At 46.8% G+C, this 18717-nt stretch overlaps 1 protein-coding gene across 2 annotated transcripts in view; it reads right to left on the reverse strand.

The window, feature by feature from the left end:
- Window positions 1–66: 66 nt before the first annotated feature.
- Window positions 67–18717, reverse strand: part of FARP2 (FERM, ARH/RhoGEF and pleckstrin domain protein 2) — a 68620-nt gene continuing 49969 nt past the window's right edge. For both annotated transcript variants that reach the window (XM_057383604.1, XM_057383605.1), the window contains exons 15-27: window positions 14261–14350; window positions 12951–13084; window positions 12038–12119; window positions 10982–11219; window positions 10035–10165; window positions 9200–9268; window positions 8724–8813; window positions 7977–8059; window positions 7236–7354; window positions 6308–6471; window positions 3711–3818; window positions 2871–3022; window positions 67–1750 (exon numbers count right to left, since the gene is read on the reverse strand). In XM_057383604.1, coding sequence (XP_057239587.1) covers window positions 1663–1750; window positions 2871–3022; window positions 3711–3818; window positions 6308–6471; window positions 7236–7354; window positions 7977–8059; window positions 8724–8813; window positions 9200–9268; window positions 10035–10165; window positions 10982–11219; window positions 12038–12119; window positions 12951–13084; window positions 14261–14350 — 1548 coding nt within the window. In that variant the 3' untranslated portion in view covers window positions 67–1662. The remainder of the gene's footprint in view (window positions 1751–2870; window positions 3023–3710; window positions 3819–6307; window positions 6472–7235; window positions 7355–7976; window positions 8060–8723; window positions 8814–9199; window positions 9269–10034; window positions 10166–10981; window positions 11220–12037; window positions 12120–12950; window positions 13085–14260; window positions 14351–18717) is intronic.

The following is an 18717-nucleotide window of genomic DNA, read 5'->3' on the forward strand; positions in this document are numbered from 1 at the left end:
GCGAGCCCAGATCCAGAGTGGTGGAAAACTGGAGCCAGGAATGGGAATAGTGAGCTCAGGAATAAGAGGCTGTGAGAGTTTTATACCAAGATGCTATTTACTTTGAACAGTCATATTCAGCCATATAACATGTCTAATCAATCCACATGGAGACACCTACAACAGGTAATTAAAAAAAAATAATAAATGAAGACACTAATAAATTAAGTACATTTAACTTAGATGGGACAATGGTGTTTGTGACAGCGGTGRCAAAGGCTGGATCTGCAGTCGCTCCTCCAGGATGCAAATGCCAAGCAAGAAAATCCCTCTGGATTCCCCCTCCCTTCAGTCCTCATCCCACATTTGCTTGAGGCCATAAGTGAACACTCGTGCTCCTTGTCAGTGCTCCAGTGTCCTTCCCACTGTCACAGGGATCTCCATATTCTTCCATCCTCACAACAAGCAACACTTCCCTTTGGCTCTCACTGCACCAATGCATTGTTCCTTCTGTTAGTACACAAACACTTTCTATCTAATATAAATCAGAGTCAACACAGCCCATCAAAGCCACGTCCAACAGCATCTTGTGGCACTTAGCGTTTCAGTCCTTCCATGGAGGCACCCAAAGRTGACAGCTTGACAAAAGAGAACAAGCTGCAAACAATTCAGATTTAATACAGAAATTTAATAGAGTCCACAGACACTACTGCTCCATCTGGAATCCAGTGACTTTTACACCTTCATGAGAAACAGAAGATGGATCCCACCCCCAAACTGAAATATAAGATTAGGGATTTTCAGAAGTCTTTGCATGACAAAAGCACAAGCAACAGTGACTTTCAGAGGCTTGTTCTCCTACAGTGCTTAAATGCCTTGAAAACATCATCCACAGATGTGGAGAGTGTTTGCCATCCCATGCCTTACTCAATTCCTACTACAGGATAAAGAAACCGGAACTGTGATAAGAGAATAGTGATTGAGTTCAGAGGACAAACCATGCACCCCCCTGCACCGATCCACAATACACCGACACCTCGACAGCTCAGCACAGACTCRGTCCTCCCGCTGCCCTGGAACACTGCTGCTGCCATGGCAGCTGCTGAGGAGCAGAGCTGTTCTGGGAGAGCTGCAGTGCCTGTTCAGAATGAGCTGTGAGCCTACACTCCGTGTGCTCCCGTTAGCCTGAGACAGCTGTGCCAGCAGGACAATGCTGACAGCAGCAGGATGGGTTGTGCCACCAACCCCTTGGAGCAGGGCATGTCTGGGAACCAGCAAGCCCTGGCACCCGCTGCTGCCAGCCAACTGCACCACTGGAAGCTGCTGGTTTTCTCCCACGTGTGCTGATCATCCAGTCAAAATGTAAAAACAAGGTRGTACCTGCCTTCGGGGCAGGTGAAGGTGTTACTGTACAGGTACGACAGAACAAGAACCTTCCACGATGTGTGCACCCCGGAGCACCGCTGGTGTTGGGTTCTCTGTAAGTAGGTTCAGCTGGAGCAGACTTGACCTTCTTCCACACCACGGGGAATGGATGTGATCCCTGTCTGCAGCCCACTCACTCCCACTTTCCACACCGGGGGAAATGAGCCTCCTGGGTCTTTGCTTTATCAACTCCCGAGACTCCTGTTCCCACCTGCCTCTTGTGTTGGTGTTGCCAGCAGAGATCCAGCTCTGCCCCCCTCAGTCCGTGTGACTGTCCTTCTCCTTGGGAAGCAGCAGGCTCGACCTGGCTGGAGAGCTGGTGGCTCTTTTGATCACCTCCATCCACCTGCCAAGACAAGACATGAGAAACCTTAACCCTCACAGATAATCCCATCCTGTGGTTATGAGCTGTACCCCTTTCCCAAAYCTCCCAAAACAGCCATTTTCTTTCTCTTACAAGCCTTCTGGGAAATTAACTCTTCAAATGAACAGCCTGAGATGTGGTAAATACCCTGCAGAACGTGGCTGTCTGTCCAACAGGTCTACAGTGCTCTGAGCTCCACAGAATGCCCATGAGAGCTCACTGTGTTCTCTCCTCAGTGTTATCAAGGATGACAAGCTGACAATAATGATTGCTTTTCTTAAAAATAGATTAGGAAATAGGTAACAGCCTTGTTCAACAAGGCAACAGTAAAAAAAGCAAGACAAACCTATTGTGAATTAAACATTTTTCTCTTGAAATCACTATATAAGCCCAGTGCATTGAAGAGCACGACTTATTGCTGATACCTAAGTTGTTCACAGGTCTGTGACACTCTCCTAAGGAAGGGGGACATGTGGCATCTCAGTAAAACCACATTCCAGAACAACCAATACAACCCTGCACAGCAGGAGCCAGTGCAAGGGCTCTCAACAGTTAACAGAGCAGCAAAGTTTGGTATGTGGTGCATTTCACACACACTTTGGACCCTCTGCAGCAGCCCCTGAGAGCAAATAATTGTAATTATAGAGAATGATAATAAAATGTAATTAAAGAGAAACCAGCCAAGTGAAAGGGAGCCCTGCACTTGTTGCTCTCAGCCTTGTGTTATAAMCTCTGCTTCCACAGACTGAAGAAAAAAACCAAAAAACCCCTTCCAGAACCTGGAAATCTGACTCCCAAAGAGCTGGTGGGGCTAAGCACCCCACAGCCCTTCCTCCCACTTTCCTCTCTGGCTCTAAGGAAGCCCCAGAATCCTGGCACAAAGTACAGCTCAGAGCTCTAGGTGTGTTCCCAGCTCCCACACACACAGAGCAGGGCTCTGGTACAGGAGGAATCTCCAATGTCATTGGGAGGAGAGGAAGGGAATGTTATTCCTCAGAATGTGCTGGAAGATCACTCAGACTAGGAGGAAAGAGAGGATGGGATGACCAACCAGTGAGTTAAGGGCAGGTTCTCCACCAAGACAGAGAAAACAGAAAATTACCTCTCAAAGGTGTATTTGCTCTCAGCCCTGAAGAAATACACGTGGGACTTGAACTGCAGCTTGAAGACATAATCCTTCTGAATGCCGTCCGCCTCCACGGGGCAGCTGACCGTGTAACCGAGCAGTGGCAGGCTGGCCAAGGGATAATCATCCTGCAAGAGCCCCAGAGCCCAGCCCTCAGTGCCAGGCACCCCTGCCCTGCAGCCCCTGTGCCACAGGGAAGGGCTGGGCACTCTTGTTCCTGAGGACCCTTCTGCAAGGCCACCAACAGCTCGTAATGAAACCTTCCCCAACTTCTTTTATATTTTTTGTAGTTRTTTGCTGCTTCTCCTCTGCCCATCGCTGCCTCCTGGGCTCCCTCCCCCCTCTCTGCACTCTTTCTTTGGAGCTCCAAACACAGATCTGACAAAAAAGGCAAAGTAATCCTCACAAAAGAAATGTGCCCTCGAGGCAAGAAGCCAGAACAACCCTGTTCCTGGGTTAATAAACACGGTTTATTGGGTTCATAAGATGGAAAGATTGCACAGCACTACGGTTTGTTATCAAACAGGTGCTGAATGCACCATGGGCAGAAAAATCCCTGGAGCCTGTCAGGCWGAGCTGAAGCCCAGCAGGGAGAGAAGTGGGCAAAGGAGGCCCAAAGGAGGAGGTCCCTCACACCCTTGAGTCACTGCATGAGAACTGGAAATCCTGATTAAGTTCCACAAGAAGCACCCACAGCCTTTCAGTTCTTTATGACCTCTCTCCTTTTCCACTTGTTACTCTCCTTCAAACAGCTCCAGTTGCCCCTGGAGCTGTAAGTCAAAGAGCYCCAGGTCCCCCTGAGCATCATCCCCTCACCTGGTGTGTCTTGTAGAAGAACAAGCAGAAGTTGGTGAAGACGACCCACAATTTCTGCCAACCATTGCTGTTCTTGAACTTCCTCAGCAAATACCCAGAGAGCTGGTTCTGGCACAGAAGGAAAAGAGGACTCCCATGAAATGCCAGCTTGTTATCCTGCTGAACAGCAGATAACAGCCCAAGGCTGCTCCTGCACTTGCCCCCAGGTGTAAAAGCCCTCCCAGGTCTGGTGACAGCCACCAGGGTTCATCCCTTTCAGCCACCCTTTCCYGCATGCAGAAAACCCAGATGGGACACACAGTGTGAGAAGGGAAATGAAGCAGGACAGGAAGCAGAGGGTGGCAGAGCTGCGAGATAAACAACATGTGGCAGCTACACAAAGCCAAGCTGGCGTGGAGGGGGACACCACTGCCTTGGAGTCAGCCAGAGCGACAATGAAACCCATGGCATGGAATGGTAGCTCATGGATTTTGTAATTTGAGTAAAAGACAGGATACAAGGCAGATTTCCAGAGAGAACCATTTTGGGAGGCATGAGCAGGAGGAAATCCTGTCTCAACAAGGCAATGGTACAGCTCTGCCTCTGAGGATGAGCATCCTCAGGAGAGCAGTTAGGAAGCAGGACATTTTCCTGGGCATCCCATGGCTCCTCCCCACCAGCACGAAATGTGAGAGGCATCTTTACCTGGATCATGCACAAGTAATCAGACAGGGATAGGCTCTGGTTCCGGTACCAACAAACATGGGTGATTGTGTTGGGCCGTTGGGCCTGGCCCAGCAAATAGCGAGGAGGAAGCTCTGGAGAAACAGCAAGAGAGCAGAAAACTGAGCAGAGAAAGAGGGAGAGAAAAACAGAATGTTAGGGTGAGAGGAGTGATGCAAGAAAGGTGGCTGTCGAAAGAAAATGGATTGTGAAAAAAATGATGGTGTTAGAACACGGAACAGATCAGAATGAGAGGGAGTGCAAGAACTCACAACGTTGAACCCCAGAACCTGTAGCAGGGTGGGCTTGTTACCCARGCCCACAACTGAGCTGGGGTCTTAGCCAAGGTGCCAGCAGGGAAAGGCCTGTCCCCTCCAGCAGAAACCACAACAGAAGCCAGCACAAGTACCCAAGGTCTGGACTTCAAGTCCAGGTCACATTCACAGCACTTCCCTTACCAGGCTGATCCACATGGCCTCTGTRTCAGAAAAATGCAGGAGCTCCAGGGCCCAAACTTTTAACTCGTGGTAAACAAGTGCCTCCAGAGCAGAGTAGGGCAGGCAAGCACAGACACGCTGCAGCCCCCTGCCTCAATGCTTTTGTCTAGTGACCTTCCTTTGCTCTCCATGGCATTTAGGGTCCTTCCCACTGCTGGAAGTCTTCCAGGCTTCCAGTGTAAGCAGTGCTGAACTCGAAATCTGCAGGATTCAGTACCCAAATGTGTCCCCAGTGCTGCCTTTCACTGTAACAGCAAGACCACAGGTACCAGCAGCTCATTGAATCGTGGAAAAGTTTGGGTTCAAAGGAACCTTAAAGCTCCTCTGGTTCCACCCCCTGCCAGGGACACTTTCCACTAGCACAGGTTGCTGAGACCCCCTTCCAGCCTAGCCTTGAGCAACTCAGTGAGCACACAATAAACACCTCTGCTCAGCATAAAACGATGCTGCCATGAAAAGACACTTGGCTGCACTGAGCCAGCGAGGGAAGGGCAGAGAATTCCAACTGAATTCCCTCCTCCTAATTCTGGGTGCAGAACAGCAGCTAACCAGAGCTCAGTACAGCACAGCTAATCTCTAAGGGRAAATATCATGGATAGCAAATTTATAATCATAGAACCATTTGGTTGGAAAAGACCTCCAAGATCATCCAGTCCAACCTTTGACCAAATCCCACTGAACCATACAGCAAAGTGCCACATCCACACATTCTGAACACTTCCAGGGATAGTGGCCCCAGTATGGCCCTGGGCAGTCTGTTCCAATGCTTAACCACTCTTTCAGTGAGAAAATATTCCAATACCCAATCTAAACCTCCCCTGGTGCAGCTTGAGGCCGTTTGCTCTTGGCCTGTTCCCTGTTCCCTGGGAGCAGAGCCTGATCCCTACCTGGCTCTGCCCTCCTGTCAGGGAGTTGTGCAGAGCCAGAAGGGCTCCCTGAGCCTCCTTTTCTCCAGGCTGAGCCCCTCTCAGCTGCTCCTGGTGCTCCAGACCTTCCCTCAGCTCTGTTGTCATTCTCTGGACACACTCCAGCCCCTYAATGTCCTTCCTGTCACCATGGGACCCAAAACTGACCCCAGGATTTGAGGTGCATCAGCAGTGCCCAGCACAAGGGACGGTCAGTCCTCCAGCAAGGAGGATGAAACCCAAAGGAACGATTCAGTCCTGGGATATCCTGGGTTTCCTTTAAGCTTTCCCTGCTTTGGCCCCRCTGCCGAAGCAAAGCCCTGCAGCGCGGAGAGCGGAGCGTGAGTACGGACACACAGACAAGGACAGAGGGGACAGGCATGCAGTGGTGAGTGCCCCATGCTCTCCCTGCCACAGAACTCTGCCCAGGCAGAGTGGCAGACGCAGCCAAGGCAGGACAGACAGAGTGAGGCGAGTGCTGTGCCCTCGGTACCTCGACGGCCACACTGTGGTCGGTCATGGAGACGCTGGTGTTGCGGTACCAGCACACGTGCATGGTGGTGTTGGCACGGTGGTGGCTCTGCCTGTCCAAGGAGCTACGGGAGGAGTGAATGTCATCTTCGGACTCCTGCTCTACAGAGACCTCATCAGAGGATCCTGGGGGAGGAGAATTGGGTAGTGGTTTAAGAAAACGGTGCAGTACAAAAAGCAAGAGAAGCTGGGATTCCTGGGAAAGGCGGTTTTCTCTTGCMGTGGTCCGGGTTTAAATGTGTTGAGTTGAACTGGTTACGCAGCTCCTATGGCCACTCTAAGCACATCAGTCTGGGCTTCACTACTCARYTCTGCCTGGGGCAGCTGACTCASAGGAACAAAGCCTGGTTTGRGTTGGAAGGGATCTTAAACCTCATTTGGTTCCAAGCCCCTGACATGGGCAGCAATACCTTCCACCAGAGTAAAATCACAGAATGGTTCAAGTCAGTGCTGTGTCAGACAAACAAAAATGACCACACTTCATCTTGAGTCCAGGAACAGGACAGAGGGCTCCAAGAAGGAATACTCCATGTGTTTCAGTACAGCTATAACATCACCAGACAGGCACAGCAATACTGGGCTGTAAAAACTGACCTCCAGAGATGCCATATTATGTATTAAAAAATCACCATGTGGTTAAATTCAGAAAAATTTGTGTAAGAGATGACTAAGGACCTGCAATGGAAGCATCTCTGCTACATTTAAAGCTACGTTGAACATCAGCCTAGGAAGACAAGCATATCTCTTTTGATTAAAACCAAAGCCCAATTAACTCTCTATTACCATATGAATTATAAAAATATTTCCTTTATGCCATCAAACTCACAAAAGGAAAAGCAGAAAGAACAGCACAACTGCTGCTTTTCAAGGAGGCAGGGAACACCACTTACTGTTGGAGCGGTTGCACACTGAGTTTTCCAGGAGCATCTCGGATTTCTCTGTTGATTTCTTGGCCATTTCAATTGCCACATTCAGGTCTTCCATCCACTTGCCCATCTCCAGGCGGGTGCTGCAAGGGAAGCAGTGGGGATGGGGATCTGCCAGCCCAGAGCTGTGACCGAGTGCCCATGGGCTTAAGGCACAGGTCACTGCCCAGAACAAGGGACAGTGTCTTTCCTTTGGATAAATAAAAACAAAATTAGAATTCCTCCAAAGCAGGAGCTTTTCAGAGAGGAAATTGACCTCATACAACCTCCACCTCTATATTCAAGCCTTGAAACAAAACTAACAATTAAACACTTGGACTTTATGGCAAATAAAATTAACAGAGAGCTTGCGGAGGTCAGAAGAGGAATTCTGGAGATGGAGGATATGAGCCCTGATTTTTTTGAAGGATGAATGGCAGCCTGAAGCACAGCCCATCTTTTAAAGGGCATTAGGGATGTGCCTGACATCTCAAGTGAGTAAAACCCAGAGCACAGGAAGAGATTTCCTTCACCCTCACAGGCTCCACTGCAGGGTGAGGGTTTCACAGCCCTTCAAGGTGCATCTGTATCCACAGGGGTGCAACAGTGGAAGGTTTGGCTTTAGACACAGSCACATTTCTTTGCTTTGGTAACCATCTCTTTTTAAAATTTTAAATTTAGACTGATCCATCAAAGCCACAGGCAAGTAAGGAAAACTGGGCTTACCTGGCTGCCACCACAATGGTTTTCTGTGCAGAATAGATAGTGAAGCAGTGTGGGACRGACCATTCATTCTCACTCTCCTCCACCTGCAAGAACAGAACATATTTTTTCTCATCAGTGCTCAGTCACCAATRAACACTAAAACTGTCCTGTGGTGGCTGGGATTGGAGTCAAACAGCATTCCAACCCGGCTGCAGGAAGTGCAGAACAGCAACTCTTTGACGAATACCACCTACTTTCAGGACTATTTTGGCTCTATATGAAAATCTACAGTGTGTTTCTACTGCAGGAGCACAACACCACTTCCAACAGGCAGGGAAAGGAAGGGGTTGGAGCAGGTTTGGCTCATTACTCACCGGAGGGTCGAGCACTATCAGCTGCAAATCAAAGACAGAAAGAACAGTCCTGTTAGAAAAGGGGTGGGGAAGCAGGAGGAYTGGTTATAAACCAACGAGTGTGAAGTGGGGCAAAATGCCGGGGTGAATAAATCCCAACGTCCAGATGAGCCTCTCAAAGCAGTGTGGAAGGGAATGGACAAGAGGATGTGCTCCAGCTGTTTTGCTAATGTGGGAGGAACAGGCTCATCACCTGCAGATAAAGCTCTGTTTGACCTATGCCAAGGTCCAATTGCTGCTGAGAGCGGCCCTGGAGCTGTTTGTGGCTTTGGTCCTTGTGCCCTGAAGGAATTCCTCAACCTGTCCTAGACAAAGCCATTTCCCAAACCCTGTGATGCACCATGGAGCCACTTACCAGCATGCCATGCAGAGAGAGGTGTCCGTGGATTTTGAACTGGTTTGTCCCTGTGACCCCTTTGCTTGTGTACAGTAACATATCTGAGAACTGGAAAGGCAGGAAGGGAACAATCAGTGTTCTGAAGGCAGCAGCAGGGCCAAGGATTTTTTGACATCTCCTTAAAAATGTGGTGTTTAAAGGCCACTCCAGATGCATGAAAAATGCCATTTCTCAGTTTGCCCAGCTACAATTAAAACCTCTCTTTTGTTTACTTCTAAGAGAGGAAATAAAATTAAAATTCCATTAAAACTCTGTGCCACTAAGGAACCAAGCTGACCAGAGAACAGTGCCATAGTCACACCCTCTTAAAACATCGCTTACAGTGAGTTTTCACTCTCAAGTGCTGATTTTCAGCAAAAGCACATGAAAACCCACTTTCCCAACAACTTTATCTTGAAGACTTTGGGTTTATAAAAGYCAGAAGCAGCACCCACCAGAAAGAACATCCGCTGCTGTAAGCCCTTCTTAGTGAGCTTGTACAAGCAACCTTCCCGGATAAACTCCTGCAGTGGAAAAGAAAAAGTTAGACAATGTTTGACCTTTCCTGACTCAAGGGAAATTTACTCTCATCCCAGAATACACAGATGTTGATTGGTGCCCAGCAATGATCACTAACAGATTTCTTAGAGGCCCGATGACACTTCCCTGCTTTTTTCGTGACATGAATCAGCTCCTTGCTGCAGCCAACAGTTAAATCAGTGAAGGAAGAGAAGGGAAAGGAGCAGAATTCCTGTTGGACAGCAGCAGTTCACCTATCACACTTACATCCCACTGCAGTGACTGCCATAGCATCCCAAACACATGCGATGCTCCTGTATTTATGCCCAGTACATCTATCAAAAACAAAGAAACAAAGAACCAGGCAGGAACTGCACAAACTCCTGTGATTCAGAGGCACCACACCAGTTTAGCCCAGGGCTGTGGCTCTCACCATCCCTACATTCTCTGAGGCTGCACCAGGCAAAGCTGGGATGAGTTTCCAGTGTGACACACCAGTTCCCACTCACACACAGAGCACCATACCCCAGTACACCCAGTATCTGTACTGGAAACATGAAACTGCAGCCAGAGTWTGAGCTGAAGCATTTCTGATCTATTCCTCAGGACACCACCAAGGTGATGCTCCCATCACCCATGGGATTCACTCAGAGACAGTCACATGAAGCCTTTACAGCTGTCTCATAGACCAGAGGGGCAGCGATGRCAAATCCACGCTTCAAAGGCACTTCCTTGGAAATTAAACCAAACAAATGAAGCAGAGGCACTTACCCTGCCAGGTGCTGTGAGATTGTCTATCCCTATCAGGTCGTGCTGCAGCTCTGTGAGCTTCTGGAAATTCTCCAGGCGGATGAGGCTGTGCTGCAGCTGCGATGTCATTTCTGTGACCTCCCTCAGCGCATCTGTRGAGAGAACAGCACCAGTGGGACCAGAGCAGGGAAACCCAGGCCACCCATTTCCCCCCTGGGAAGTTGAGTCTGAAATTTAGATCTGAAATTTATAGCCAACTTTAGAATAGTTCAGCTGGAAGGGWCCTACAGCAGTCACCCWGTCCAACTGCCAACTTCTTTGAGKGTATTTYAGAGGAGGGTAAATACAAACTAGCAGGCAACTTCATAGCATTTCTTATGCTTCTGGAGATCATTGTGTATTTCAGATTTTGCTTAAACAAAAAGTACTTATCATGTACCTGAAAGTAAATGAGAGAAATCAAACCCAACTATTTCTGCCAAAGATTACTTTGTCATGAGTGGAATGTACTACGCACGCTTTTGATGCTACAAAACAAAGCAATTTTTGGTCACATTTTTACATCTAAATGACAAAGAGTTTGTAAAAAACCTGGGGTTTTTTTTCCCTGCTTAGAAAAGAAGACAAGGAAAGGATTAATTTTCCAGCTTTGAGAGATCCATCATGAGAAAACCACTTCATGGAATGGCAGGAAAAACAAGCACTAACATTGCTTTGTGGACATAACTGAATATAAGTGACCATAAGTGTTCAAGGCCATGTTGGATGGGGCTCTGAGCACCCTGATYTAGAAAAAGGTATCCCTGTCCATGGCAGAGGGGGAATGGGGTGAGTTTKAAGCTCWCTTTCAACCCGAACCATTCTGGCAYTGTGTGATTCTCTAATTGCTGCCTTCCCAGGCAGGGCACAGATTTGGGATGTCCCTGGGGAGGGGTGTGGCCAGCAGGACACGCTGGGCGCTCACTCACTGCGGCAGTCGGCGAAATCCCGGTGCTCTGCTGTGTAGTGCTTGCACAGCCTCCCCAGGATCAGCTTGTAGTGCATCAGTCTCTGGATGGGTTTGAGCAGGAAGGTGTTGAGGGGCAGGTAGCAAACCTTCTGCAGCTCAAACTCCTTATAAACCATCTCCAGCTTCTTGAGGCGCTTGGTTGCTTTCTCCAGTTCCGTCAGGACCTCGTCGTGCTTTTGTAGGTAACTGGTGAACTCCTGTGGAATTGGACAAAAAGTGACTTGGATCRAAGGAAAACACTTTTTCATAATGAAAGAAAGTGGCAGGCAGCTCCCAGTCAAGGTCAATATAGGTGCTGCATGGCATTGTGCCTCTGCCTGCTGGGAATTCYAAATGCTGTAGTCCCTACACTCCCATTTGAGCCACTGGTTTTAATAAAATAATTACTCTACTACCACAGCACTAATGTAACTCTTCGACAAAGGCACTCTGCTTCAAATAGAGTTGATTTCATTTCAGAAGAAAGTATTCTGCCTTTAAAAAATATGTGTATTTTTAATTAAAYAATCTTATGCATCAAGGTCTCAATAGAGGAGTTAAATAAATAAATTTTCTTTGTTTTCTGCTGAATAGCAAACACCTTTTCTCAAGGTAAATGTAGATGGCTAAACAAGCAACAGTGAAACCAAGCTTTCCTGCAATTATTTTACTGTGTTTACTATGTTTGCTTTTAAAATTGTTTATCAACAATAATTGTTTGCAATTTACTTCATGACTGACTGAAAYAGAATAGGTTTAGATGGGGTATTGGAAAGAAATTCTTCCCTGGGAGGGTGGGTAGGCCCTGGCACAGGGTGTCCAGAGAGGCTGTGGCTGCCCCTGGATCCCTGGAGCAGCCTAGGACAGTGGAAGGTGTCCCTGCCCATGGCAGGGGGTGAAATGAGCTTTAAGGTCCCTTCCAACACAAGGGATTCTGTGATTAATGGAAATACTAACCCTGAGCTGTCATCATTGACAAAACAAAAAGAATCCCCTCAATAATCCCCAAATGCCATGTCTTTAATCCTGTAYCTACCTTCAGAGCACGCATGTTCCTGAGCATGACATCTCCAATGCGCTGGTGATCCCCTTTCACATGAGCATTGGTCCTGCCTTCCCTGGAACACACGGGAGGAGGAAATGAGAAGGCAACAAACATGGGCGATCAAGAAATTTCTATTTTCTCCCTCCACCTTCCCCTGTAATTCAAGACATAACCTTTAGCCACCTGACCCTCCTATTTCACTGCTCAGATTGAAAACCTGGTACCTTAAATATGCAAGCTGCATAAAGGAGCAAACACAAAGCCATACTAAGAAAACTGGGAAAGGACTACAAAGGAACTTGTGTGAAATTCTATTTGAGAGTTTTACGATTCAGACCTCCAAATAAACGTCATAACACAACCTCACGTGATTTCGTGAATTAATTTTTGTTCATACCTTGTTTACATTGACCACCTCCTTTTGAAAAGACATATATTGTAATATATAACATGTCAGGTCAGGAGAAAATAACACAAAGGTTAAAAGACTAAAAACAYGATCTGTGAAGTAAACTGCAAGAACCTAACTACCATTTTAATTACAAAAACCTTTCTTAGATTTTCACCTGGAGATTCATTAACTGGAAGGTGTGGAAAAACGCATGCATTCATTGTTTTCAATTTTGTTTCCTTCTTTTTTCTAAGGCTTGAGGGACACTATCAGATTATACCAATAATTGGACTTAAGGGTGTTTTCCAACCTTTGCCTGGTGCACGAGTCATACAACTACAGGATTTCATATACAAAGCAAAGCTTGAAAAATGGGCTTTGTGCAACRTACTTAGCACCTTTTTAATAATTTTAATTTTGTAAAAGACCTTTCCTCGCTTCTATTGATGCAAAACACCAATTACAGACTGGTTTGGATGTAAGGATGTAGAAAAAGGTCCCTCTCTTGTTTACCAGAGTGAGAGCCTTTGTTCAATCTCTTTCAGAAAGCCTCGATGGAACTCATAGATGGGGTCAATGTTGGAGAAGAGCAGAGTCATCAGGCCCTCRGGCATGGCATTCTCCTTGATGACAGCACTGCGGAACCACTGCCAGAAAAACAGAAATTCCCATCAGTTCCTCTATTGCAGAAATTCATTGTTAGCATGAAAATTCCTGCTCCTGCAGTGATGGGGAGGAGAAAGTATGCACAGGGAAACAGCAGGAAGGAAGAAGAAATATTTAGGGAAGAYGTAATTTGTGAAAAATGAAAAGATGGGATTTTTTTTTTTTTCCTTGCCAAACATTAGGAAGATGAGGCACATGGCTGGCTCTGGGCACAAGCTTGATTCTGAATGCAATGATGGGATGGTTGGGGACAGCTGAGTGACAGTCAGTTACCCCAGCTGCCACTTCCACGCAGATACAACTGCTCTCATACACCTGGAGCCCTGTGCAAGTCACTCAGCTGGAGACATCTCGCTGCAGGTCACATTCCACACTTTATCTCTTCCGGCTCCCCGCTTTCTGGCAGGGATGGGGATATTACAAAAATCCTCTGAGGTGCCAGGGATTCCCCCATCTTTTAGGAGAAGTGCTGGGAAGCCTGTAGGAGGAATTGGAGTGAGATGGTGCTCAATGAGCTCGCAGAGAACACCTCAACTGAAGTCCCACAGCATTTAGGGACTAGAGCTTTTCATTGATGAAATTAAAACAGTAGCTTAGAGAAAGGCAAKAGTCCCAGTGCTCAGACATGGAGTTAATGAGCAAAAAAGCTCTTTTAGAAACACAGCTGGAAGTTCACACTGCCCTCCAAACCAGCACTTGTCTATTCTGAGTGAAAGGAGAAGGAAAACACAGAAGCAACAAAACAGTCTTTAAATCCCCAGGGGTTTGGTGCCCTCTGCAATTGTCATCTGCTCTCAGATCCAAAGGCACAAGGCTAAAAGCTTTCCAAGGAAAACCACAGAGAAGATGGCCAGGTTACAAGCACAGCTAGCAGCTATCACTGAAACTGAATGCAAAATGTTTTTAGGCTGTCCCTGTTCACAGTTTTCAGAGCAAAACTTTCCCTAAGTCATCAGGGGAACACAGGATGGAGCTGCTGGAGCAAAGGATGCGAGTCCAGAAAAGGCATCTGCTCTCCTACAGAAGGAACCAGGAAGGGACAGCCACTTAGCCAATGGATCATGCTACATCACAGGAAGAAATGCCAAGTTTTTCCAGCCTGACAATTATAAAATCTGTTTAAAAAAGGGAAAAGAAATAAAGACAAACCCYCTTACCACTGTGATAACCTCCAGGTCTTTCAGATAGGTCCGTTCTGTGGCAAGGATCTCCTTTGCTATGAAGTAGGCCTTGTCGGTGGGGCAGCGCTGGAAGGACACACAGCCATCAGTAAATACTGAAATACAAACTCCATTTATTATTGGCCATAAGCTCAAATCTTGCATCCATTTCCCCTTGCTGGGTGCAAATGGAGCAGTTCATTATTAAYAGGACATCTTTTTATTCAGTATCACATTCCCAAATACTGACTTTAGCAAAAAATATTCTATTTCAAGAGTATTAAAATTAAGGTCAATTATATGTCAATTATCACAGAATCACAGATKGTTTGGGTTGGTAGGAAGRGACCTTAAAGCTTATCTTGTTCCAAMCCCCTGCCATAGGCAGGGACCCCTTCCAYKAKYCCAGGGTGCTCCAAGCCCTGTCCAACCTGGCCTTGGACACTTCCATCACATGAACTTCCATTTCAAATCAAGGCAGCACTTTACAAAAATATGGAAACAATTAYTCCAAGGTTCCTAGGTTTTTAACACTTCTCTAACACAACACAGCACAACAGATTTGCAAACAGTTCTTTTCCAAAACTATTTATTTYCACTAACAGCTTTTACTCAAGTCCTTTGAAAACCATATTAATTAACCAAGAAAAAAGAGAAAATCAAACTGCAGCAGTTGTTGACTGCATGATTGCCCTGGGCTGCAATTTAAAGAGAAGAGAATGGATAYGGAAGAACAAAGGAATGAAATGGTGATAAGAGATGTTCTGCAGCTGCAGCAACCCAAAATCAGAGTTAGCCTGAAAATACATATCAMTAAAAATCATATAATGTTAAAAAATTAGTCACTCTTCAAGGTAAGGGACTGCTTTGTCTCCTTAGCTCACCATGCTGTGCTGKAGTTTCTCTACCATTCCCATTGAGTTATGTCAAAATTTGATCTCCTCCATCTCTGCCCCTCCTGAGGGAAACACAGCCATGAAAATTCTTTCTTCTGTAAACTTGTATGTTCCAAGTTAATTAAAAATTCTCTTTACAGAGTCACTCCGAGATGTCTCCAGTGCTGTCAGCACAGCTACTGAGTGCTGCCCAATCCTCCAGCTCAATGTTGCTCATGGAGGAGACTCAGTAACCTCTTTATTGAATCTACAGAGAATCCCTGGAGGTGTGGATCCCCAAATAATTAATTTTGAGACACTGCCTAGCATCTTTTCAGGTTATTTTATGCTAGTGGTCCCACAATCCTAGAGGAATAGGAGGACATAATTCTACTCACTCCAAAGCCATCCTCTCAACTTCAATGCACCATGACACTCAGGTTCATGGTGTCAGGCAAAGTCCTACCTAATCTTGCTTTCAGATATTTCTTTTTTTCTCCTGGGCTATTTCATTCCAGTCTCACAAGCTGCTGAATCTCAGTGGGAACCTTCTCAAACAGTCTCTTGCCAAAGGAAACAACACCGTTTTTCTGACCTCCCTGGAGCCTGAGGTGACACAGTTTTGCCATCCCACTCAGCAGCTTCAGCAGCTCCTTATATGACAGGAGAGTTTCTGCTCTCAGGGGTGTTTTTGTGTGACACAGCTCTGTGTACATCCCCTTCTGGACTCTACATGATCCTACTGCACTTCTTTTGAATCTTACAGAGAATTAAGGTGTGTGAAAGCGTGGGAGCCTGACTTTTTACATGAGCAGGCAGTGAGGGGGGAACTTTTTTAAAATCTAAAAACACACCAAGGTCATAACCTGTCACTTCTCCTAACAGATCATGTTTTCCATCATTTCTGAGCAGTTCTGCAGGTTTTTATTTATTCTGCAGCTGCCTGTGTGCTAACCTGGGGCACAAGAGATGCTTTTCTCTTCCCAGGCCTCCTCTCTTCCTTTCTCCCTCCCCAACACATCAGCCCTTCCTGTTTACTCTCAGAAGTTCCTGCTCTTTCCAAATTGCTCCCTGGTGAAATTCAGTGCCCTTAATTTGCTTTTTTTTCAGTCTCMCAGCAGTCCTAAGTGCATCCCTTGTGCTGAGTGCTGGCAGCAGCTGCTGGGCAGACCCTGCCCCAGAGGAATGGAAAGGTTGTCACAGTGCACAGGGGCCCTGCCAAACACCTTCACTGCTGCTCAGGCTCTGCAAGGGGAAAGAAAATCAGCTCATGCCTCAAAAAAACCAAACACAAGAATTCTCTGAGGTGGCAGTCTCCTTGTAGAGTCCAAAGAAAATGTTTCTACAACCATGGCAGGCATCAAGGCAAATATCCCCACTTGGAAAAACAAGTGTTTCACCMTATCATGTACACACAATCCTACCTGGAAACCTCCAAACACCTTCAGATGCMGCAACCTCAGCTCCCATGTGGGGAGTGAAGAGCTCTACTCTCAACTTGTGCTGTTAAAATGTTTAACTTTTCATTTCAAAAAGGGTTCAGGTTTCATTTCARGCTTCAGAAGTGTTAAAAATAACTCTGGCTGGGGGAGACTCCCCCAAAAAACCCACTTCAATGTCCTTTTTGAGTGGGTTGCTAAAACCAACCCCCATTAGAAAAGGAACAGGGAGAAATRCACCAGGAAGATGAAAGAAAACCACAGTGCTTTGAAAAGTAAGAAAAMCCCTCATCTTTCTCAAGGTTTCAGTGCAGGACCAGCAGCACCATGGCAGCACAGAGCAGACAGCACACGTGGGGAGAGCTGAGAATTTGCAGGACATGCCCTGGTTAAGCAGGTGGAACTGCAGCAGTTTCACCGTCACATCAGTCACAGAGATACCGTGAGATTACATTTCTCTTGTACAACAAAGCTGTAAAGCTCCTGTGAAATTTAACTTGGTTAAATTGAACCAATTTAACATTGGTTTCCTCCTGGGTCTGTTTCACTTAAAACTGTCTCTGAATAGACATCAAAGCCTCAGAGTTGATCAAGCTTAAGATCAATACAATTAAAAAAATTTCCCTTCCAGGGAGTGTCACTTTTATAAATGAATTTCAGCCTGAAGGAGAACACAAGCTGCCACAACATCAGACCTTGCAGATTGCCACAGAAAGGGTTGGGCTTCACATCTAAGTCAGCTAACAGAGTCTCTGCTCATTATTTCCAAGCTGTGAGGACCAATGAAAGCAATTATTTTTAAAATAACTACGGAAACTAATGGCAGAGTGATCAGCCAAAGCTATAAACTCCACCTCATAAAGTCTAAATGAGACAGGGAAGCTGCCAGTTGGRTGGGTTGTCTGCAGTTACTGGTTAAACCTTCCTCTCTCTGGCAAGCACTGACTCACACCACATCCACGCCATGGGCATTTCTCAACAGCACCACAAAAGTGCCTGGAGGTGCCCAAGACCATGGTACAGACAGCAAAGAGCAGGGATTGTGAGCTTCTTGCCTGAGGATCCTGGTCCTGGCAGAGCTACACTGCATGGGGCAAGCAGGAGCAAACACCACACAAGGTGGTTTTTCCTTTGGGGCTGTAGGGAAACCTGCAGGTCCCCATGTGGAGCTGAGTTTGGACAGGGGAGCCTTCCCTGCACTGAAATCGAAGGTCCTGGATCCTGCACAAGCACCAAAGAGTCAACAAAACTCTACAAGAAAGGCAAGGAGAGCAAAGAGCCTGCCAGAAAAATGGTCACAGAACTCTGCTGTGAGGTGGAACTCTGTCCTTCTGGAAGAAATGCAGCAAATCCTGAGCTCTGCATGAGGAAACCCCGACTTGTGTGGGGGAGTCCCTGGTTAAAGAAACCAGTGCTCACTGGTGGGCAGAAGGAAAGCAGCCCAGACATCAGCACATCTTGGAGACCCAGAGCTGCTCCTGCTTAGAATCCTGCACCTGTGAAAATCAGGGGCATTTTTGTCCCACTCTCTCCAGACAGAAGGGTCAGCCATAGAGAGGACAACTTCAACAACATGGCCAATTCTGCTGACCAAGGCCACGATGAAATGGGAGTGAGAGAACTCACACTGAGCTCAGGCCCTCCACAGTTCAAGGAGAACCCTCAGGACCCCTCTAAAGGTCCTGTTATGGGCAGAAAGAGTGACCTGGAGGACCARTGCATGCTGAGATGGACCAATGAGAGACCATGATGGGACCACATGGAAGGAAGGACCCCTGGAAGCACCTGACACCTCAACAAATAAGGATCTCTGAATATCATCTGAGCTCTCACCTGAAAATAAACCACAACTAGGAGCATCATCCAGCTGTTCCTTGACCTTTGTTAGGATTGGTGTCATGAACTTCCCCAAGGAACCTATTCCAGGGATCAACCTTGAGGGGACAGAAACTTTCCCTAATGTCCAACCTGAACATTCTGGGGTGCAACAGATAGATTTTGAACAAAGTTCCCTGACACACTGTTCTTGCTAAAACAGGGGAGAGGTGGTCACAATGACCATGCCACAAAGATGCCAGGAAGGCACTGGGCACTCCTGCTACAGCAGCAACACATCTGACAACCTTCAGCTCTTCAGTGA

This window comes from Malurus melanocephalus, unplaced genomic scaffold (genome assembly GCF_030028575.1).
Source record: "Malurus melanocephalus ecotype Western Australia unplaced genomic scaffold, MMel_1.1 scaffold_644, whole genome shotgun sequence".
Classification (NCBI taxonomy): domain Eukaryota; kingdom Metazoa; phylum Chordata; class Aves; order Passeriformes; family Maluridae; genus Malurus; species Malurus melanocephalus.